At 37.6% G+C, this 23,823-nt stretch overlaps 1 protein-coding gene across 7 annotated transcripts in view; it reads right to left on the reverse strand.

Moving 5' to 3' along the window:
• Positions 1-5,230: 5,230 nt before the first annotated feature.
• The window catches only part of KATNAL1 (katanin catalytic subunit A1 like 1), a 96,341-nt gene continuing 77,748 nt past the window's right edge, over positions 5,231-23,823 (reverse strand). For 5 of the 7 annotated variants that reach the window (XM_032294407.1, XM_032294404.1, XM_032294401.1 and 2 more), the window contains 3 exons: positions 21,468-21,602; positions 7,168-7,294; positions 5,231-5,953 (listed from right to left, as the gene is read on the reverse strand). In XM_032294407.1, coding sequence (XP_032150298.1) covers positions 5,755-5,953; positions 7,168-7,294; positions 21,468-21,602 — 461 coding nt within the window. In that variant the 3' untranslated portion in view covers positions 5,231-5,754. Of the gene's footprint in view, positions 5,954-6,000; positions 6,519-7,167; positions 7,295-21,467; positions 21,603-23,823 lie in introns of those variants that run through there. The other 2 variants (XM_032294402.1, XM_032294405.1) reach the window with 2 other exon arrangements.

Genomic DNA, 23,823 nt, shown 5'->3' on the forward strand with positions numbered 1-23,823 from the left:
CATGTTAACCAGCGCCACTCCTGGCTGCCATATCATCATATGAATATACATTTGTCAGTAAAAATGTGACAAAAATGTGACATTTGTCCAGGTTTGTGTGTTTTCATAAAGTTACTCAGGTGTTTAGAGAATGAACGTAGGAACATGTAGGCTCCACAATTTTTAATGTCATCACATTAGTTTGTATTTACAAAACTATAGTAAAATAGATGTGTGCTGTTTGAAACTGCTGCTTAGAAAGCAATACATCCAAACAATGATGCTGGCCATAACAAAGAAGAGAAAAGTAATTCAGACATTTCACACAGGGTTAATTTGGAATATAATGCTTTGCTAGAGAAAGAAAGACAAAATATTTTAAACAATTTTAAGATTAAAAAGAAAGGTTAATGGGAGGAGGGAAACAGCAGAAGGGAAGAACGAGCTTAAAGAAACAAATCTGCATAGATGATGAACTGAATTTAATTCAATTCATTCCTGCCTAAAACCAAGCCTGGTTAACTGAGGTAGACTCTGGGGATTACACGTGCAAAGAGTCAGGTTTTCCAAAGGGGGGTATTTTGTCATTTCACACATGGCAAAGTAAAAGTGCATTTCATAGTTTTGAACAATCAAATGGGGAAATTTCCTTTTATAAGAAGGAAATTTCTCTATACTAATTCCCTATGTTTTGTGCCAAATTTCCAAACATACAAAAACCTATACACTGCTGGTAATAAAGCAATATCCGGGTTTTGTTCATTTATTTATTTTCTCAGGAAATGAGGAAGGTAAAATAAATTTTATGACATTATCTGAATATTTTTCCTGCTTTTATTAATAAGTCACTGGGAATTTAGAAATATCATTAAAGCTAGAGTTGTCTGGAGCCAAAAAACCTAATAAAAATTCAAAGATCTATTTGTTAATGAGGTGAATGTTTAAAAATATATCTATCATCCTAAGGATTTGATTTTTAAATACTCATACAATTTCTATATTTAGAAACAAACATTAAAAGCAAATGTTAAAAAAATTAAATAAATAAGTATGAAAAGCCTAATTTAAAAGTATAAATAAGTGAACTTATAGTAACTACAATAGAGTTTTTAGCTTTTTCCGTAAAAACAGTTAGTGGAGATGAGAGTAAAACATTTGAGGCTTAAATATTGTTGTCCTCCTAACATGTCCTCCAACTATAATTTCTGCTTTTTTCTATTGTGACATATTCTTAAATTCACATAAATATTATGTGCATCACAAATTAAGTGGTTTCTTAAACATATACAATCCAAACAGTTAAGGAAAAAAAGATACAAAAAAGAGAATAGTTAGGATTTTTTCCTCATACAAGTTAAGGTGGCCTTTTCTTAGAAAAGGCCAGCATACACCCTTAACATCTGATGGCTGTCATACAGAATATACCTAAAGTGATTTATCACTAATAAGATAAAACGAAGAGTGGGAATCCACTGGCAAAGAAAGACTCAATAACCAAGACAATACTGAAGGAACCAAAGTCCACTCACACAACATGAAATACTTGTCTAGGTCCTTCACTTCATCTCAAATTAGGGTGGGGGGAAAGTGAATCGTAACTACCTCAGCTGGTTACTGTTTTATGATTCTCATCACAGATTTAGCAGTGCATATAAAAGCTTACTCCTAAGGAAGGAATTCAAATGAACCCAGGCTATCCAAAACCTAGAGTACTAATAATTTCATGTTCAACAGAAGCTACACAAGGCAAAGTCAAGGAATGACAATTATATTGTAAATTTGGACTGTACACATACATTTTCCCCGATGTATCTGTATGACTGTCCATAGTAGATTCACCAGGTATTTGTTTGCTTACTTTTTGAGTAATCAGTGTTTTTAGCCTATGTTTTGAAACTGAAATATGACATCACAAAAATTGTCATCTCAGAAGCTCAAATTAAGCCCCAAGATATACAGCTAGCTCATTGCATGCTTCCCCTTCCAAAATGGCTAGGTATTGTGGGAGGTACTGGTCAGACCTGAAAGTGTGTAGACAAAGTCTGTGATGCCATCATCTATTGCCTATTTGGGTAACCAGAAGGTTGCAGCTTCCATTAAAGAGCTGTTTGATACATTTCACTAATATTAATTTCCTTTAAAAAAAGAAATTATGGGGGCAAAAGGTTCATAGTAAACATGTCATGATTATAATAAATATGCAGCTTGGGAAATGATAAAAATTGTTCATTAAAATAGATCTAAAATAGTTATACATTATTCAAACAAATGGGTATCAGTTCTAATTTCAAAACAGATTTAAAGTGCAAAAAAGAGGGAAAAAACATTTTACATGTTATTTTTCCAAAGCACACAGATTACTATGCCTCTCCATTAGTGATCTAAACTCTTGTTTCAGTAGAGGCCAGAAGCCATACAGAATCGTTAGAGAAACTGCCAAGTTGGAACGGTACTCTCTAGTCCAGCTTTATCTGGTCCACAGAGCTCCCAACCCACTGTGTCTTGGACCAATCAACCCACATCTACAGAATTAAGGGGCTATCTGATCAGATATCTGCAAAGCAGACTTATACATAACTTAGTCCTACAATCATTGTGCTGCAGAACTCAAAATACTCATGTTTTGTTTTGGTTTTGGAGGAATTAAAGGAGTCAAATATTTCTCCTTTGATAATACATCTGCTACTGCAACACAGAATAACAAAACAAAACGAAGCAAAACAACTCAATCTCATTCTGGGTAAGGCAACACACTGTGTTCTGCAATAAAGACATTGTGTGTGTGTGTGTGTGTGTGTGTGTGTGTGTGTGTGTGTGATGTACACTAAACGTTAGGGCTGGGCGCAGTGGCTCATGTCTGTAATCCCAGGAGGGGTGTGTGTGTGTGTGCGTGTGTGCGTGTGCGTGTGTGTAATCCTAGGAGGGGTGTGTGTGTTTGTGTGTTATGTACATTAAAAGTTAGGGCTGGGAACAGTGGCTTATGCCTGTAATCCCAGGAGTTACAGATTAGCCTGGCCAACATGGTGAAACTCCGTCTCTACTAAAATTACAAAAAAGCAGGCATGGTGGTGGCAACTGTAATCCAGCTACTCAGGAGGCTGAGGCAGGAGAATGGCTTAAACCTGGGAAATTAGCTGAAATCGCACCACTGCACTCCAGCGTGGGCGACAAGAGCAAGACTCCATTTCAAAAAAATAAAAATAAAACAAAACAAAATAAAATAAAAGTTAGAACACCTGAGGGATGTCTTCAAGATCCTTTAAGGGATTTAAGATATAAAGCATTTACCATCCACTGATAGGGCACAATGAGAAACAAGGTAAATAAAAAGCACACCAGACTCACTTAACATAGTAAAATTAAGCTTCCAGGAAGTTTGAGTACTGCTTAACTGGCATTAAAAGAATCACAATTACTATGTCATTATATAAAGAATTCAGAAAAATAATTAAATGCACACCAAAATATTTAATACAAAACTCAGCAAAGGTCTAACTAATCAACTAAAATATTGTTAGGCTGGTGCAAAATTAATTGCAGTTTTTGCCACTGAAAGTAATGGAAAAACCACAATTACTTTTGCACTAATGAAAACAAGCTTTTTTTTTTTTTTTTTTTTTGAAATGGAATCTTGCTCTGTTGCCCAGGTTGGAGTGCAGTGGCATAATCTTAGCTCACTGCAACCTCTACCTCCTGGGTTCAAGCAATTTTCCTGCCTCAGCCTCCCTGGCAGTTGGGATTACAGGCACACACCACCATGCCTGGCTAATTTTTGTATTTTTAGTAGAGGCGGTGTTTTGCCATGTTGGCCAGGCTGGTCTCAATCTCCCGACTTCGGAAGATCCGCCCGCCTCAGCCTCCCAAAGTGCTGGGATTACAAGGGTGAGCCACCGCACCCTGCCCATGCAAACAAGTTTTAACAATCACAAGACTAATGTTTTGGTGATGGCTCCTAAAACTTCAGGGAAAAAGAAAGTACATTTCTGAATGGCAATAGTTTGCAAAATAATCTTAATGGAACTACTTATTTCTTTATTTTAAATGTTAATGAATAAAAGGAAACTTCTGTCAATTTTTAGGAAGAATTCAATTACAATAAAATCATTATGCCTTATAATCTGGCATCTTATAATCTGTGTCTCAGAAAGAAGGGCAATTTACAGCCTCAGATGAATACTGGAGTTTACAGTCAGGCTTAAGTTATCTGAAAAGAACGTAAGGCATTTACAGTTTTTAGCAGGGAAAAAAAAATAATCAAATCTCTTTAAAAAAAAATCTTTCTTAGTATCTTGCTTAAGTGTCCAAAAAGCTGTATTATTTTTAGTTTTAAACCAGTAAGTGCTACTAAAAACTGAGAATTCAGGATGTTATCAAATATAAATTTTAAAAAGCTTGACCATTACAGCAATAAATTGCCTAATAAGACACATGTAATCATAAAAATTAACACCAGGATCATTTAGTTGCGATTAGATATGTGCCATTTACTTTTTCTGGCTTCTTTCTACTGTGTAATTCCTGCTGAACTGAGTGACCACGTCAGATTTCTATCCTCATCTTACAGTAAAAGTGCTCAACCTAGACAAGGACGAATTTTAAAATTTTCAAATGAACATCAGTCATTATGCATGATACTGTTTTGTTAAACTAGCTGTCTGCAAAACTATAAAGATTTTATTTGTTTTGTGTTAGCCACAGAGAGTGGACTTGTTTAGAATGCCGAAGTATTTATCTCAAATACTAAAATCAAATTCAACAAAAAGCAAACAATGTTGGAGCTGAGAAAAATAATGGCTATATATCTGTTTTAATATTTTGAAAGCAAAGTGAAAATATAGCCAGGTGTGGTGGTATGCCTATAGTCCCAGTTACTCAGGAGGCTGAGGCAGGAGAATTGCTTGAATTTAGGGGGCGGAGGTTGCAGTGAGCTGAGATCATGCCACTGCACTACAGCCTGGGTGACAGAGCAAGACTCTGCCTCAAAAAAAAAAAAAAAAAAAAAAAGTGAAAATAAACTGAGAAGTCTAGAATGAAGAATTACATCTAATGCAATAATATTCTTCCCACCTTTCCAATATTAAGAAGCACCATCAAAAAATACTAAAGACAGAGAAACAACCCAGCAAAATGAATCAAATACCACAGAGCGTGAGAATATTCCTGAATAAAGCTCAAGACGTTCTTAAACAGCTAATAGAAGAAATGGCAGGGGGAGGGGACGTAAAAATTCTAACCACAGGACAGACTCTAACAGTAAGTAATAAATTCTAAAGGTTTAACTAGTAAATTCATTATTTCCGCCAAAATATGCCCTTATTCTCTTAACAATAAATAATGAATTTGACACAAATCCAATTTTGATGTTAAAGTCAACATATATAGATATGACCCTCATGTTGACAGAGCAAAGAATTGGAAAAAAAAATGACAAATGCAAATGAAAAATAGGGGTCTTTTAAAATCTTCTGTAAACAAGTTCTTAAAATAGCACACTGCTCCCTTTCTTCAGCCTCCCTGATAGATTGGTTTGGGTGTGCAATATTAATGCAGGAACATGTGGTATACCAGCACAAAGCTGAGGGCGACTAGCAAACTCTCGCCATGAAATGTTCCTATTTCTCAACTACATTTAGTATTCTTTACAGTTTTAGACTTTTTTCCTTTAAGTGAAAACCATTCCACTCAAAAAAATTCCAAACCTGTTTTTTAAAAATTGCAGGAATTTCTTAACATTTCATAAACAAAAATATCAGAAATTAAAGAGCTGACAGAAATTCAAGCAGATCCAAATTCAACCATCCATTTTTCATACTTCTCCAAGTCTGCAGCAGAGACAGACTTAGCAATTTTCTTAAGGGCCAATTCAAAGTCTCCTTTGGTAACAGGCATCTGAAGCTCCTCTTTAGAAAGCGCACGGATCTCTTCTGGACTTAAGCCATTGATACGCCGTCTCATTGCCATTAAAGAGGCATCCCTAAAAATATACCAAAATCAGTTAACAGTAATTTCTGCAAATGTTTTAAACACTTTCAATTGTAACAAAGTTATGAAAAAACAATCAAAAGATTATTTTATAGTTTTTATGATGCTGCTTAGAATTTTCCACTTAAGAAAAATCCTGGGGGTTCAGGAGAAGTTAAAACAGGATGCAAATAACCAACAATGTAAAATGTACATAGTTAATGAACCCTAAATGTCTAGGTTAAGCTCAAATAGTACTGAATTTTCCTTGCCCCACTTGCTCCTCAAAGTGAGCCAAGAAGTTTAGGAAACTGGAGTCGAATTTTGAAATATTGAATTGTACACTTAGAAGTGAACATATGGCTGATATTAAGATAATCAAACCACAGACCAGTTTGTCTACAGCCTAAATAGAGGAATAAAGCCAGGAATCACTCCCGCTGAAACATGAATATCCACATATAGTGGACATGGAATTCTCTACATGGAGTATTTGTAGGCAACTGAAGGCATAAACTCTGGCTTCTCCCGATCCCATCTGCAGCTCTCTTGGATCAACTATAAATAAACATGAAGGGCTGGAAGAAAAGGATAATTCATAATCACAAAAAAGCTATTAGGAGGGCCAAGCCAACAAAAATTTCAAGTTCTTAAATATTTTACTATCATAGCAGTAGGAACTATTGTGAGCTTATCATATGCCATTAAACTTAGATGCACATGGGAAAAACACGAGCAGAAAAGGTGAGAAAAACAGATGCTATGGCTTTAAAGAAAGGCTATTAAAGTCAATTGAAGTACAGTTAGAAAAATAAGCAAAAAAAGCACAGAGTGACAGGAACTGTCTAAAAATTATGATGTTGCTGAACGGAAAGATTTTTCCAGCTTACACTGATCATTTTTGCTCATCTGCATGTGTTTAAATAATGCCAGCTGAGACTAAACATTACTTTATGTTGGTGCAGAAAGGCTCTGACACAAAGCTAAAGTAATCTTAGGTTGTCAAAGTCATTATTACCAAGTTAGACACAATTTCTTAAAAATTGAAAGATCAAAAATGAGGAATAAAGTTATATGGGAAAAAAGGACAAATGGAAAACCATTTCAAAACTACGGGTAGCTGCTTTCACGTCTAACTACACTGGGCTAAACTACACTGACTTGAAGAGCCGTCCTCCTGCCAACTTTATAACTAATGTCTAAAATCACAGATCATTAAAAAAATACCTGCAAACATTAGTGATGTCAGCACCAGAATAGCCCTCAATCTTCTCGGCTATATCTTCCAGTTGAATATCAGGATCTAATTCGACCTCTCGAAGGTTGATCTTCAGAAGCTCGGCTCTTCCTTTTGCTGTTACAAGATTTTGGTGGTGTTGTTAGATGTTTTACTTTACAAATAATTTTGCTAAGAAATGACATTAACAAAAGAGGGAAAAAATGAGGCCAATGCAAAGAAGAAGCAATAACTGTGTGTCCATTTGTATTATTACCAATCACTGCATGACTTACGGAATCATTTAACTTCTTATGTGCCTCTGTTGCGGTAACTAAATATTGACCAAAAAAACCTATCTGGGTTTTCTTTATAGACTGTGAAGTTACCTACTATGAGAACAAAGAATCTGAGATCCTTCAAGAAAAATATAAATATCAGTTTTCAAGCACCAGAAATGCTTCTCATGAAAAATACTGGTGGCAAATACTAATAGCAAACACTAATACTAGTGTTACAAAATTAGACCATATCAAGTGTAACTCCTATGAATTACTCTGCTCACCTGTTAGTATGACATGGATCTCCAGAACTCTTATTAGTAGTTTAAAGAACATTTCCTGAAAATCAGTAATTGGCACAAAAAGCTCATTAATGTATTTTTTACTTGGAGCACAAGCCCACAGACATTTGGTGTTCCAGTATGATTTAAATGTGAACTGAGTATATTCAAACATACTACAGAATTTTAAAAATAACCAATCACGTTTGCCATTTCACTAGTGCTTTTAGTGGCAAATCTGCTTAGCACAGCGCACTAAGATAATGCATTACTAGTTTATCTGGCGCTCTATTTCGTCAGATACAAAATGAAATTTAATTTTCTTCTACTTTTACTTTGAAAAATGCTAAATCTACAGGAAAAGAAAAATCAATGAATACCCATTTACCTTTCACTGAGATTCACCAATTGCTAACATTTGGTGAATTGCTAACATTAGGCCATCACTCTAGCTGCCTCCTCATCTCCTCTCCTCCCCCAACTTTTTGAACTGAGCACCAGCTGTAGGCATCACAACACTTCACCTTAAATTCCTCAGCATGTATCGCCTAAGAAAAAAGGTAGACACAACATTTCTAACCCTTATCAGGAGATTTAATACTGGTACATTAGTGTCTAATACACAATTCAAAGCAAAGTTTCCCCATTTGTCCCAGGCCTTTGTAACTTTTACAAACCAACACATTGCATTCAGTTACCATGTCTCATTCATCTTCTTTCATCTAAAACAGTTTCCCAGTGTTTACTTTTTGGTTCATTTTGTTTTGTCTTCATCTAATTGACAGTCCTGCCCCAACTGATCTTACAGAGCCAAAGCATTCCAATAAAGATCCTCCTAAAAAGTCTATCTGTAGAAATTAATGGGCAGATACCAAATGTTCATGGAAATGGAAAGAACCAAGAACAGCCAGGATGCTCTGGAAGAGCATCAGCAAAGTGGAAAGAATTGCTCTATCAGATTTCAAGGCTTATTACAAAGGTATAGGACTCAAAGCAGTGTGACACTCTTGTGGAAATAGACAAATAGATCAATAGTACAGAACGGGGTGCCTAGCAGCAGACAAAAGCATACATTACAGACACTGAATTTATGACAGAGGTGGTTCAGGCAGTGAGGGGAAGGAATGATTTTCAATTAATGATGTAAGAACAGCTGACTATCCACAGGGAAAAAAATGAAATCAGGTCCTACCTCATACTGTACACGAAAATCAGTGCCAGCTATATTACACCTAAATGCAAAGTTGTAAGTATTTTATCAGATAACATAGAATATCTGAATGACCTCAGGGAAGTATTCTCAAGACATATATTCAAAAAATCAACTAAACTAGGAAAAGATGGCTAAACTGACCACATTAAAATAAGAAACTTCTATTCATTAAAAGATACTGTAAACATAGTGAAAACAGGTAAGTTACTGAGTTTGAGAGATATTTGCAACATATATAAGCAACCAAAGACTTATATCAAGAATATTTAAGGAATTCCTAAAAATCAGCAAGAAAAAGACTAGTCAACAGCCAGCATGCCTGGCTGTGCACAGTGGCCAGACCACGGTGCTCGCTCGCTCATGCACCCCTCACCACTCTGTGCCTGGCTCACCCTTGGCAGGTGTGGGATCAGGGTCAGTAGCTCCAGCTGAGCATAGCCTGCCAGGCCAAGTGGGTGAACACTGGGCTCAAGCAAAACTCCAGCAATGGTGCCACCAAGGATCCTGCAACACAAGCACTTTGGAAAACACACTGAATTCATCTATTAATATTGCAGCACAACCTAGCAATTCACTCCTAGGATGGAATGCTCCATTCTGGCATTCTTACTATTACACATGTATGAAAATGTTCACAGTAGCACAGTTCATCACAGCCTAAAACAAGAAATAAAAATGTCCACTAAATAACATGACGGATACATTTCAATATAATCACATAATAGATGTTATGGGTTGAACCATGTCTCTCAAAATTTTTATGCAGCTCCTAACCCCCAGTACTTAAGAACGTGACTGTATTTGGAGACAGGAGAGGTAATTAAGACAAAATAAGGCCATATGGACTCTAATCCAGCATGACTGGTGTCTTTGTAAGAAGAAGAGATTAGGACATGAATACCACTAAGGGAAAGACCACGTGAAGGCGCCGGGACAAGACGGCCACCTACAAGCCAAGAAGAGAGGCCTCAGAATGCAATCACCCTGCCTACACCTTGATCTTGTACTTCTAGCTTCCAGTACTATGAACAAATTAAATTCTGTTGTTTAAGCCACCCAGCCTTTGGTATTTGTTATGGCAGCCCTAGCAAACAAATATGATAGAATACCACACAGCAACAAAAATGAATCTGAGGTGGCATCTCTATGTGGTAACATGGATGAATCTTAAAATACACTGAGCAAAAAGGCCAGGCATGGTGGCTCACGCCTGTAATCCCAGCACTTTGGGAGGCCAAGGTGGGTAGATCATGAGGTCAGGAGTTCAAGACCAGCCTGGCCAACATGGTGAAACCCATCTCTACCAAAAATACAAAAATTAGCTGGGCACAGTGGCAGGTGCCTGTGATCCCAGCTACTCAAGAGGCTAAGGCAGAAGAACCGCTTGAACCAGGATCCGGAGGTTGCAGTGAGCCAAGATTTCACCACTGAACTCTAGCCTGGGCAAGTCTTCGTCTCAAAAAAAAAAAATAAATAAATAAAGTACACTGAGTGAAAGAAGATACAAATGAACACAATCCATGTGATTTCATTTATGTAAAGTTTAAAAGGAGGTAAACTTTGTTTGGGGATATATTATTAGATGATAAAATTATATGGAAAAGCAATACATTATTTCCATAAGATATTTCCATAAGAGGAAATCATCGTAAGGGAAAAGTGGTGACCCCTAGCAGGGGGCAGGAAGAAGCCATGCTGGGAAGAAGCACACTGAGAGCTGCTGAGTTGCGAGGAGGCTCCACTTCTCCTGGAGCCGAGCTGGTAACAGGGCTGTCTGCTTTACCAGCTACTGGAGAAAACACACACACACACACACACACACACACACACACACACACTGAGCATAGCAGTGCCAAAAGCAGCAAGCAGGTGTGATTTGGGATTACACACACACACACACACACACACACACACACACACACACACTCTGAGCACAGCAGTGCCAAAAGCAGCAAGCAGGTGTGATTTGGGATTACCAGAAAACAGAAAGGGTAGGACTGGAACCTGCTCAATATGTGGTTTACAGCCGAAGAAGTCCTCCAGTAAGGCTGAAGGCAAGAGGGGTAGGGACAGGAAGGGGTGAGGGGAGGAAGCTCCTGTGCCTACTGCTACAGAAGGCTGATGTTCGCCTGATGTCCAGGTAAGAACTAACGTAACATAAGAACATCGTTACACCATGTTCCACATAGAGCCAGAGACAGCCAGTGAACAAATACCCCTTTTCATTCCTACAGGCCCAATATTAGAATACCACTGTATGTGTAAATCAAATGTTTCACTGTGTCTGGCCTAAGATCCTAACACCAAGTTTAATATAATATATTCTCCCATCGAAACGAAGTTCCAGACAGCCAACTTAAAATGAACCTGGGAACATAAACCTCATCATAAACGAGGACTTGGTGGTACTGAAGCTTAACCAGGAGCATCCTCTGTTTCCCTAGTAACTATGATTTTGGGGGCAAGTAACTTAATACTAGTTATATCAGTAATTTTTCAGAATAGTCGTAAAACTTATCAGCTCTATAAAAATTAATTAATGATATTCAATAAGCTTGTGAAAAGATTTAACGAGGGATTAATGCGTTGTTAATAATAGTGTAATGGTCAATTCTGTATCACAACGTGAATACACATTCTAAATTTAAATAAATGTTGTTAGAAGAATCATACACTCCTTAAATAACTCCTCTTGAATACACCAGGCAGTCCAGTACAGTTAAAAATACTATGCTCTGGGCCTGCCTATCTGGGCTGTGGACTCATATGCCTGCTCTCACTTAGCCTCTGGGTGTATCAGTTTCCTAAGTGAAATAAGAAGAGAATCTACCTTATAAGGCTGTCATGAGGGTTAGGTGAGTTGATGCATGCAAAGCCTGGCCCATGGTAAGTACTCAGTAAATGTTCACTGCCCCCACCACCAGTCAATCAACAAAGAGGACTCTGGGGAGACAGAAGTGTCCTTTTCCTGAGAGACATCTGGGAAAGCAGCAACCCAGATGAAACACCTGGGGACACAAGACAGGCCAGGGAGAGAAGACTGCACGACATCCACATGCTGTAACACTGGCTTTGAAAAGGGTAAAATTTAAAGAGAAGGGAAGAGAGAACCTGGGAAATGGGAGTACCATAGATAATGACACAGAAGTAGAAAGAAGCATGTGTGCAGCAGAATGAGAAAAAAAAGGGTAGAAAGTAGAAAAATACAATAAAGTACTGATAGATGCAAACAGACACAGATAGGATACATAAGGTGTGAACTTGCAGTAAAAGGAATATAATAACAAAATAAAAATAAAAGGACTCTGACCCTGATGTAATAGGAAGTCACAGTCACTCTGAGTCAAAAGGACTCTAATGCCTTGGTGTTTAGGGGGTCAGCCTAAATGTAAAACAGAATTAAATGAAGGGAAGTTGAGGAAGGAGTATATTGGGCTCACCAGGTAGCTGCTGCCATAATAGATGCTTAAAAGGAGAAAAGCCTTAAGGTAAGGATGTTAGAATTCACTTGTGCCTATGATTTTGCCACTGACTAAAGCAGATTGTATTTACCAAGATGGCAGTAGCAGTTATCTCCCAACCCACACGCATTTCTACAATGTGACCCTACTAGTCCCCAACCCGGAGGCAGTCTAATTCCCCTTCCCTTGATTGGTGTGGGCCTGAGAATGACAGAAGTATGAGCAGAAGGGACATTATATAACCTCCAAAGCTAATTCATAAAAGCTGATGCCATTTCCACCTTATGCAGTGGAACAATCACATCTGGAGCACGGAGCTACCATCTATGAGATGCAAATGTCCCAAGGCCACATTAAATGGCCACATGTAAAACATAGGTGCTCCTGAGAGACAGTCCCAGCAGAGGTCCAAACATGTGAATGAAGACATTCCAGAGGATCCTAGGCCCCAGCTGTGCAGCTGCCCCCAGCCATGACCCAAGGAATCACGGAACAGACACAAACCATCCCCACTGTGCCCCATTCGACGTCAGAGTAATAATATGATTACTTTGTCCCATTAAATCTTAGAGTTATTTGTTAAACCACAAGAGCAAGTGATATATTGGCTTTTCTTGCTACCAAGTTCTAATTCTTAAAGAAATATGCACATTTCTTTATGGAAATTACATAAAAAGGCACATTAGATGATGGCTTTCTGGTTTCATCTATCCTGATTCTTGTAATCCTTGCCTTTTTCAAATAAAAATTCTAATTCACAGTTGCTTTTGTTCATAAAATGTCCAATTTTTAAAATTTTAACACATTCTATGTTTCTTTTCATTAATTTTATTCTGGATTTCCAAAATCATTCTTTTCAGATCTCTCATCTTCTTAAATTTTCTTTATTGTTCAATCTCTTCCAGACCCTTTTATCCTATCAGTTGGCTCCAGCCCCAACACCTATCTATCTATTCATTTTCAAGCACCCATGATGACTTCAATTCTACTTTTCTCTATGAAAATTCAGTTAAAATGCAACTTCCTTCATGAAATCTTCCCTAAGTATGCCAGTCAGAATTTATGATTCCTCCCTCTCCATTCCAAAAATACTGTGCAGAGCCCTTGGCTCATGCATTCCACTGTTTTACTGCAGTTTTAACCTAGCCCAGCCAAATAAGCACTATTGTAAGAAAATGAGATTATTAAATTAATAGAATACAGAGTAACAGCCAGAAACGATAATATAAGATAGAATCTGTGAGCCAAAAATCTATCAATTAATTATGTTATGTACCCTTGGGGTCCAGTCAAAAAAGTGATCAAGGAATATGTTACAAAAATTAAGTTTCAAAATTCACAGGTGAAGTTTCCACTTCTAGTCATGATGAAATAACTGTTACCAAACTTGCCCTCCTATGGTAAACAACTATAAAATGAGACAGAATATAAAGAAAACTATTTTCATGTATTAGCCAAAAGGCAGTAAAGAACTGAATACTGACTTTTCTTAGTTCTGCCAGTAATCTGAGTGCCTGCCAGAACACCATTTAAAGGAAAATACATAACCTGTAATCCCTACTAATGTAGTGCATACAATGAAATTACTGGATATGTGAAGAAGCAGAAAAATATGGTCCACACTCAAGAAAATTAAAAAGTAGCTAACAGAAATGAATCAAATGCTAAAATTAGCTGACAAAAACTATAAAGTAGATTATCTATTTCTGAATAAAAATTTACACTAAAACTTAGAGACTTAATATAACTATTTGTTATCCTCAGAGTTTCTGTGTGTTAAGAGTTTAAGAGTGGCATAGCCAGAAAGTTCTAGCTTGGGGTCTATAATGGTTAATTTTATATGTCAACTTGGCTGGGCAATGGTGCCCAAAGAGTGGATGAAAAATTATTCTGGCCTGGGCACAGTGGCTCAGGTCTGTAATCCCAGCACTTTGGGAGGTGGAGGCGGGTGAATCACTTGAGGTCAGCAGTTCAAGACCAGTCTGACCAACATGGTGAAACCCCATCTCTACTACAAATACAAAATTAGCCAGGCATGGTGGCACACACTTGTAATCCCAGCTACTTGGGAGGCTGAGGCAGAAGAACTGCTTGAACCCAGGAAGTGGAGGTTGCAGTGAGCTGAGATTGCACCACTGTACTCCAGCCAGGGCAACAAGAGTGAAACTCTGTCTCAAAAAAAAAAAAAAAAAAGAAAAAGAAAAATGAAAAATTATTCTGAATCTGTCTGTGAGCATGTTTTTCAATGAAAGTAACATTTAAATTGGTGGACTTTGAGTAAAGTAGACTGCCCTTCCTAATGTGGGTAGGCCTCATCTAATCAATGGAAGGTATGAATAAAACACAACACTGAACGCCCCCACAGGAAGAGGAAATTCAGCAAATGGCCTTCAGATTTCAACTGCAACACTGGTTCTCCCTGGGTTTCCAGCCTGATAGCCTTTGGACCTGAACTGCAATATCAGCTCTTCCTGGGTCTCTAATCTGCCAGCTCAGGGTACAGATTTTGGACTTACCAGCCCCCATAATTGTGTGAGCCAACTGCCTAAAATAAACCTGTCTCAACATACACATCTTGTTGGTTCTGTTTCTCTGTAGAACCCTGACTAATACAAGGTCTCTCAGGAAGTTGCAATCAATATATGGACCAGAACTACAGTCTCCAAAGGTAGCTCACTCACACGGCTGGCATGATGGTACTGCTTGCTGGTGGAAAACTTCAGTTCCTTTCCATTTGGGCTTCTCCACATGTTTCCAAGCATGACAGGTGGCTTCCCCAAGAGCAAATTATCCCATGTGATCCAAGTGAGGGAGAGTCAGGCAGAAACTATCTTTTTCATGATCTAGCCTCAGAAATCATTTAGCATTACTTCTGCCATATTCTGTTCCTTAGAAGAAAATCACTAAGTCTAATCCACATTCAAATGGAGGGGAATTAAGCTCTACTTTTTCAAGGGAAGGATGTCAAAAAAATTTTTCAAAAGAGAGAATAATAAATAATCAAATGAGGAATCCCAGCCAAGTAATGAAAACTATAAAAAGTAACCAAATGGAAATGCTAGACTTGGAAAATACAGTATCTAAAATAAAAAATTCACTAGGCAGATTGGGGATGACAAAAGAAAGTGTCAGTAAACATGAAGATAGATGACTAGAAATTATCCAGCCTTAAAAGTATAAAGAAAAATTTTGGGAAAAAAACATTTAACAGAGTTTTAATGTCCTTTGAGACAATATCAAGAAGTCCAACATACATGCAAGACAAAAGGAAAATCCCACAGAGGCAAATCACAGTCAACCTGCTGAAACACAAAGATAAATAGAGTATCTTAAAAACACCATAGAAGACAATCACTCAAGAATATGCCAACTTATTTTCTACAGTAGATATATACCACACCACATGCCCCAGTCATTTCACATATAGGTATTTAACCAAGAAGGACAAAAAGTGTATGTCTACATAGACTTGAACATGACTATTCACAGCAGCTTTATTCACAATAGCCCCAAACTAGAAATAATCCAAAAATTTATCAAGAAGACAATGGATAAACAATCTGTGGTATGTTCATGTAATGTAACAAATACTACTCACCAATAAAAACAACAAACATGGATGAAATTCAAAATCACCATGCTGAGTAAAAGAAGATAGTCACAAAATAATACCTACTGTATGATTCTATTAATATGAACTTCAAACTACTTTATACTGACAAAAATTGGACCAGTGGTTTCCTGAGGGGAAGGTGTAGAGGGAAGAGGGAAGGATGGATTACAAGGTGCACAAGGAATCTTTTGAGGATAAAAGACACGATCTCCATCTTAACTGTGGTGTGGTTTCAAGGCTGTATAACTGCCAAACTCATCAAATTTTAAATAAATAAAATTTATTCTTCAGTAAAGTTGATTTAAAAAAAAAGTGGCCAGAGAGAGAAAGACACATCACACACAAGGGAACAATGATATGAATGGCAGCTGACCATGTGTCAAAAAAATAATGGAGGCCAAAAGTGACATCAGCAAGGTAGTAGAATAGGATGTCTCAGACTTCCTGTAGAAGTTCCGCCACAGAAAAAACAACTTAACAATAAATATAGTTCAAAAAGCCTTTATAACAACTTCAGACACTAGTTAGGAAGTCACAGAACCACAGGCAAGCTCAAAGCCTAGAACTGCACTGAAATGAGTAAGAAAAGCCATTTCATGTTAATTGAGTTAGCTCCTTCCTCAAGCTAGCAGAGCTTCCTGTAATCAAGAGGAAATGCCTACCTCATAACTTCTCCCTTGGGAGAAAGAGAAAAGCAGAATATACATCCAGCATTCCAGCTTTTCACAGGGCTACCCAAGGGACTGGTTTCTGTCTTGCCACACTTGGAGTGGCACAAAGAGAGAACTCAGCAACTTGTTGCAGCACTAGCAACTTACAAAACAACAGACAAAAGCCAACACAGGTCCATATGATTGGGAGAAAGCAACCAGCTTGTGGCTCCTTACTTGAGGGGGAAAGAGAGAAGTGGAATGTGTATCTAATGTTTCAGTTTTTCAGAAGACTGCCCAAGGGACTGATTTCTATCTCACCTGACTTGAAGGATTGATGGAACTGGGTGACCTTGGAGGCCCAGAGGCCACAAAAAACAAAAGAGAGTTAAGTAATTTGTTGCATGCCAGAGAACCTACAATACCACATAAAGATAACAGAAGGAGCATGAGAGACCACAAACTCATGAAAAAGAAATCAGCAAATCTCTCTAACTGGGAAATTACACGCATAAGCCCAGAGAAGCGGTAGCCCCACAAAAGGTTTGGGAGATCCTTGGAATATTCAGCCATGATAATTGGCGAAGGTCTTCCCCTGCACAAAGTGAGTTCATAAAAGATCCAAAGGGCTTGCTGTTCTTTTAAATGCAAAAATCACAACAACAGAAAAAACAAGGCACATGTTAAAGAGAAACATGGACAATAAATGGAAAAAAATAATTTCTAGGAATCAATGAAAAAAAAAATCTAAGAATTATCCAACAAAGAATTCAATATAACCATCTTTAAAGAACCTCAGCAATATACAGGATAACCCAGAAAAACAATTAAATGTAATCAGGAGAACGATGCACAAGCAAAGAAAGAATTTAACAGACAGAAGCTATATAAAGAACCAAACAAAAATTTTGGAGCTAAAATATACAGATTCAGTAAAAAGGATCAATAGCAGTCTTGATCAAGCAGAATACTTAGTGAACCCCAAGACAAGTCATTTGAAATTATCACGTCAGAAACAAAAAAGAAAAAGAATGAAAACATGTGAAGAAAGTCTAAGGGACTTTGATACCGTAAAATAGACCAATAAACATAAAATGGAAGCTCCAGAGGAATAAGAGTGAGAAAGAAACAGAGAGCTCATTTGAAGAAATAAAAGCCCAGAACTTCCTAAATACAAAGATATTGCAGGTCTGGCTGCAGACCACCACAATAACGTGAGTCACACAAATTTCCTGGTTTCCCAATGCATAGAAAAGCTGTATTTACAATATAGTCTATTAAGTGTACCACAGCATTACATTAAAAAAAATAGACATCTTAATGTAAAAATACTTCATTGCTAAAAAAGAAAATGCTAACAAGGAGATTCGCCCTCCTTGGCCTCCAAAAGTGGATTGCTGCAATCTCGTGATAAAACTTGAACAGACAAGAAGTTGCTTCTTATAGATAAGCAAAGAAAATATTTCTAGAGGTAGAATCTCCCGTGAAGATGCTGTGAACATTGTTGAAATAACAACAAAGGATTTAGAATATTCTATAAACTTAGTTTATAAACTTAGTTGATAAGACAGCAGCAGATTTGAAGAGAATCAACTCCACTTTCAAAAGAAGTGCTGTTATAGGTAAAAAAAAATGCTATCAGACAGCAATGCATGCTACAGAGAACTCTTTCATGAAAGGAAGAGACAACTGATACAGCAGACTTCAGTGTTTTCTTATTTAAGAAGTGGATACTGCCACCCCACCCTTCAGCAGCCACCACCCTGATTCATTGAGGCAAGACCCTACATGAGTCAAAATATTATAACTTGCTAAAGGCGGAGATTATTAGCTCAAGACCAGCCTGGACAACATGGCAAAACCCCGTCTCTACAAAAAATACAAAAATAGCTGGGGGTGGTGGTGTACATCTGTAATCCCAGTTCAGAAGGCTGAGGAACAAGAATCACCTGAACTTAGTAGGTGGAGGCTGCAGTGACCTGAGATCATACCGCTACTGCACTTCAGCCTGGGCAACAGAATGCAACTCTGTCTCAAAAAAAAAAAAAAAAAAGAATATATACATTTATGTATGTGTGTGTGTGTGCATGTGTGTATATATGTGTATGTATACACATATTCCAAAACAGCATATTTTGAAAAAGATCCAAAAAAACTTCAAGTTTAAAAGTGAAAACTTAAAAGTGCTACCAAATTTATTAACATAAATATTGTTCTAAATTCAAGGATTTCTCTGCAATGTAAGAAATTTCAGTAGAGTACTGTGGCCTGTGTTTATATCTACTACAAATTAGTTTTGTGATGCTATAAACTTCTTTAAGCAGAATGGCAATGAAATAAAGATTTAGATACATGGGAAACATAACAGAAAGCTCAAAATAGGGAGGAGACCCAAGATGGCTGATTACTAGCAGCTCAGGATTGTAGCTCCCAGTGAAAGCGCAGAGAAGAGGACGCCACATTTTCAGATGAATTTTTGTTGCTCACGGACCAGGCGATTCCCAGTGGAGGAGCCCCATGGGTCGCCAACACGACTCTTGCGGCCGGCATGGCGGTTTTGCTGGTGCCCTGGCGCAGCGGTTCTTGCTGCAGAGTAAACAGGACTGGGTCCCCTTTTGGTCAATGTTTGGAGCTCCAGGAAGGCAGAGTCGCCTATTCAGCTGATTGAAAAAGGGACTCAAGAAGGAAGCCAGACCTGAGATTCCTGGGCAGAAAAACACCACGAATCTTAACGCGGCTGTTTTGGCCAGCACAGTGGGTTGCTCAGATTCCACGTTGGGAATCAACAAGTTGGACGTCCACTCAGAGACCTAATTTTAAAGTTGGTAATTAATTACAAAGATGACAGGTGGAGAAATTTACAATAACGGGAAGAAACCAGTGTAAAAAGGCTGAGAATACCCAAAATCAGAATGCCTCTCCCTCTACAGGGGATCACAGTTCCTCATCAAGGGAACAAGGCCTGATGGAGAACGAGTGCGTTCCATTAACAGATTTGGGCTTCAGAAGGTGGATAATAAGAAACTTCTGTGAGTTGAAAGAACATGTTCTAGCTCAATGTAAAGAAACTAAGAACCTTGAAAAAAGGTTTGACAAAATCCTAACGAGAGTAGACAATCTAGAGAGGAATATAAGTGAATTAATGGAACTGAAGAATACAATACAAGAACTCCGCGAAGTATGCATAGGTTTTAACAGTCGAATTGATCAAGCAGAAGAAAGGATATCAGAGGTCGAAGACCAACTTAATGAAACAAAACGAGAAGACAAGATTAGAGAAGAAAAAGTAAAAAGGAATGAGCAAAGTCTCCAAGAAAGACCTAATTTATGTTTGATAGGTGTACCTGAATGTCATGAAGAGAATGAATCCAAGTTGGAAAATATTCTTCAGGATATTATTCAGGAAAACTTTCCTAACCTAGTAAGGCAGGAAAATACTCAACTTCAGGTAATATAGAGAACACCACAAAGATATTCCTCAAGTAGAGCAACCCCAAGACACATAATCGTTAGATTCACCAGGGTTGAAATAAAGGAGAAAATTCTAAGGGCAGCAAGAGAGAAAGGTCAGGTTACCCATAAAGGGAAGCCTATCAGACTCACAGTAGATCTCTCAGCTGAAACCCTACAAACTAGAAGAGAGTGGGGGTCAATATTCAATATCCTCAAAGAAAAGAATTTTCAACCCAGAATCTCATATCCAGCCAAATTAAGCTTCATAAATGAAGAAAAAATAAAATTTTTCACGAACAAGCAAGCACTCAGAGATTTCATCACCACCAGGCCTGCTTTACAAGAGCTTCTGTATACACAGAAAGGAACAACCAGTATCAGTCATCCCAAAAACTTACCAAAAGGTAAAGAGTATCTCCATAATGAAGAATCTATATCAACTAATGGGCAAAATAGCCAGCTAGCATTAAACGACAATATTAAACTCACAAATATCAATATTAATCCTAAATTTAAATGGATTAAATGCCCCAATCAAAGACACAAACAGGCAAATTGAAGAAAAAGTCAAAACCCATCGGTTCGCTGTATCTAGATCCATCTCATAAGCAAGGACACACAAAGACTCAAAGGGCTGGTGGAAGACCTACCAATCAAATGGAGAGAAAAAAAAAAAAAAAAGAAAACAGGAGTTGTAACTTTTGTCTCTGACAAAATAGACTTTAATAGTAACAAAGACTAAAAGAAACAAAGAAGGACATTACATAATAGTAAAAGGATCAATGCAACAACAGGAGTCAATGATCATAAATATATACGCACCTAATATAAGAACACCCAGATACATAAGACAAATTCTTAATGACTTATAAAGAGACTTGAACTCCCACACAATAGTAGTGGGAGACTTTGACACCACATTGTTAATATTCGACGGATCAACAAGATAGAAAATTAACAGGGACATCTATGATTTGAACTCAGACCTGGAACAAGTAAACGCAGTGAATATTTATAGAATTCTTCACCCCAGGTCCACAGAACATACATTTTTTCTCAGTATCATATTACACCTATTTTGAAAGTGACCACATAATTGGATGTAAATCACTCTTCAGCATTTGCACAGCATTTCACAGACTTAAATGAAATATTGGTTGGCTGTTATTTTCTTCCCTTACTCCTTCCTGTCTCCGCTGTTAAGCACAATTATCAGCAATAAAGAGATTTTTAATACCTATTTTTAGATTGCATTCCAGCCTGGGCAATAGAGCAAGACTCCTGTTCTCTCCCCCTTTCTCCTTCTGTTTCTTTCTTTCAAAAAAAAAATAAAAATAAAAAATAAAGAAGTCATCATACCTGTTGGGAGAGGTATATATATCCTTTTTTCTAACCTTCTTCGCAAAGCTTCATCAATGTCCCAAGGGAAGTTAGTAGCGGCCAATACCATAACCATTTTGGAAGGATCGTCATTTTCTAAAGCTCCTCCAACTCCTATACACAGTAAGGGAGGAAAAGACAGTGTTTTTCTTACAACCTTTTATTCTTTCATTCAGTTAACATTTCTAACCATTAGCCATAGTGACGGAATCAATGATGAACACAGTGCAGTCTGATCTCTGTGTGATGGCAAAACCAGACTCATCAACAGATAACTACAAAACAAAGAAGTAGAAGAATTCATACAACCTAGTGCAGGATTTTTTTTCTTTTCTTTTTTAGTTGTGCAACCTAGTGCAGCATTTTAATCCAGTTAAAAAATCCATTTTTCTCTAAGAAAATGAACATATATTTCCTCTGAAAAGAAAAGGCATGGGAGAATAGGTTCTGTTTTATTCCTCTTATTTCTTTTAAATCATAAAGTCCCTTAAAATTTTTATTTTAGTTTTTAGTCTATTTTCTCAAGAAGTAAAAACAGAGGGTTCACATTTACTTAATATTCTAGCATGCAATTATAATTCTGAAAGACAGGTTATATTGCAATGATGTTGTCCTTTAAACTTTTAAGTGACTTGTGAAAAATCAACAAGACATTTGAGGATGACCCTGGTAATCACAGATAAAAATAACCAAACCAACTACATGTATATACACAGTGTCTCCTTTTCAGAATTAAAATTTTAGAATAAAAAATTTCAGGTCACACAACAGAAACTCTAGAAAATACCTAGTGAAAAATAAAATATAAAAAACCCATAAACTTTATTGATAAGACTTTCTAGTCTGGCATAATAAAGTACTAGTGGATTTAAAGCAACTTAGTTCATTACAATATTATTATTTTTGTTTTTAACAACGTCTGGTTCTGTCATTTAGGCTGGAGTGCTCTGGCATGATCTTGGCTCACTGAAACTTATAATATTTTCTTATTACTAAACTCCTACTTCAACCATTATGACAAAGAATCAAGCTGTCCAACTAATAATCGACAATAGTCACAAGTATCCCTCAATTAAATTCAGCTGACTAAATATTCATTGATTTCCTTTTCCAGTTTTAAACCCCTAATGTTTTCTCCTATACCCCACCTCAAAAATCAAACATATTCCATTCCTTCTCTCATACTTTAGCAAAAGTTAAAACAGTACACTCACTGAGGCAAGGGTCTCATACCACATTATAAGTATTCAGTAAGTATCCACAGTTGATGAATCACCATGACTGCTTTTAAACAATACAACTTGGGTATTGCTGGCATTTTGTTGTTGTTATGGGACAGGTTCTTGCTCTGTCACCCAGGCTGGAGGGCCACAGTCACAGCTTACTGTGGCCTCAAACTCCTGGGCTCAAGCTTTCCTCCCATCTCAGCCTTCTGAGTATGCAGGACTACAGGCAGGCGCCACCACAACCAGCTACTTTCCAAAGTTTTTGCTATGTTAAAGTCTTGCTGGTTTTGAACTTCGGGCCTCAAGTGACCCTCCCACCTTTGCTTCCCAAACTGCTGGGATTACAGGCATGAGCCACTGTACTCAGTCCCTCAGTCTGGATATTTTTAAACAATTTTATTGGTTCTCATGTTTTGCTTAAATGGCCTCTTGTCTACCACACAGCTAACTACCAGAGTAACTCATCTCTAAATAGCAACTTTGAGCCCATAACCCTCTTCCTTCCATGGCTCCCCAGGGCCATTTTTCTCTGTCTGGATAACTCCTACCAATGCTTCAAAGTTCAACTAGTCTATGTCTTTCCATGACTCCCCTATCCTTGGTGGTACCTCTCCTACTGTTTCCACTGCACCCAGACTTTACTTCTACCCCAGAACTTACCATAATGTATTATACTCATCTGATCAGCTGCCTGCTTCCCATCTAGATCAGTGGTTCTCAAACTTTCTGATCTCAGGACCCTTTTATCCAAAAGAATTGAAAACATTCATTCATAAAAATTACTGAGGCTTAAAAATTACTGAAACTGGGTGCAGTGGCTCATGTCTATGATCCTAGCACTTTGAGAGGCTGAGTCCAGAAGATCACCCGAGCTCAAGAGTTCAACTACAGCCTGGTAAACATGGTGAGACCCTGTCTTTACAAAAAAGTAAAACTTAGCCAGATGTGGTGGCGTGCGACTGTGGTCCCAGCTACTTAGGAGGCTGAGGCAGGAGAGTTGCTTGAGCCCAGGAGGTCGAGGCTGCAGTGAGCTGTGTTCACACCAGTGTACTCCAGCCTCGGCAACAGAGCAAGACTCTGAACCTAAAATATATATATATATATATATA

The sequence above is a fragment of the Sapajus apella genome, unplaced genomic scaffold, assembly GCF_009761245.1.
Source record: "Sapajus apella isolate SASKATOON/1434 unplaced genomic scaffold, GSC_monkey_1.0 scaffold32, whole genome shotgun sequence".
Classification (NCBI taxonomy): domain Eukaryota; kingdom Metazoa; phylum Chordata; class Mammalia; order Primates; family Cebidae; genus Sapajus; species Sapajus apella.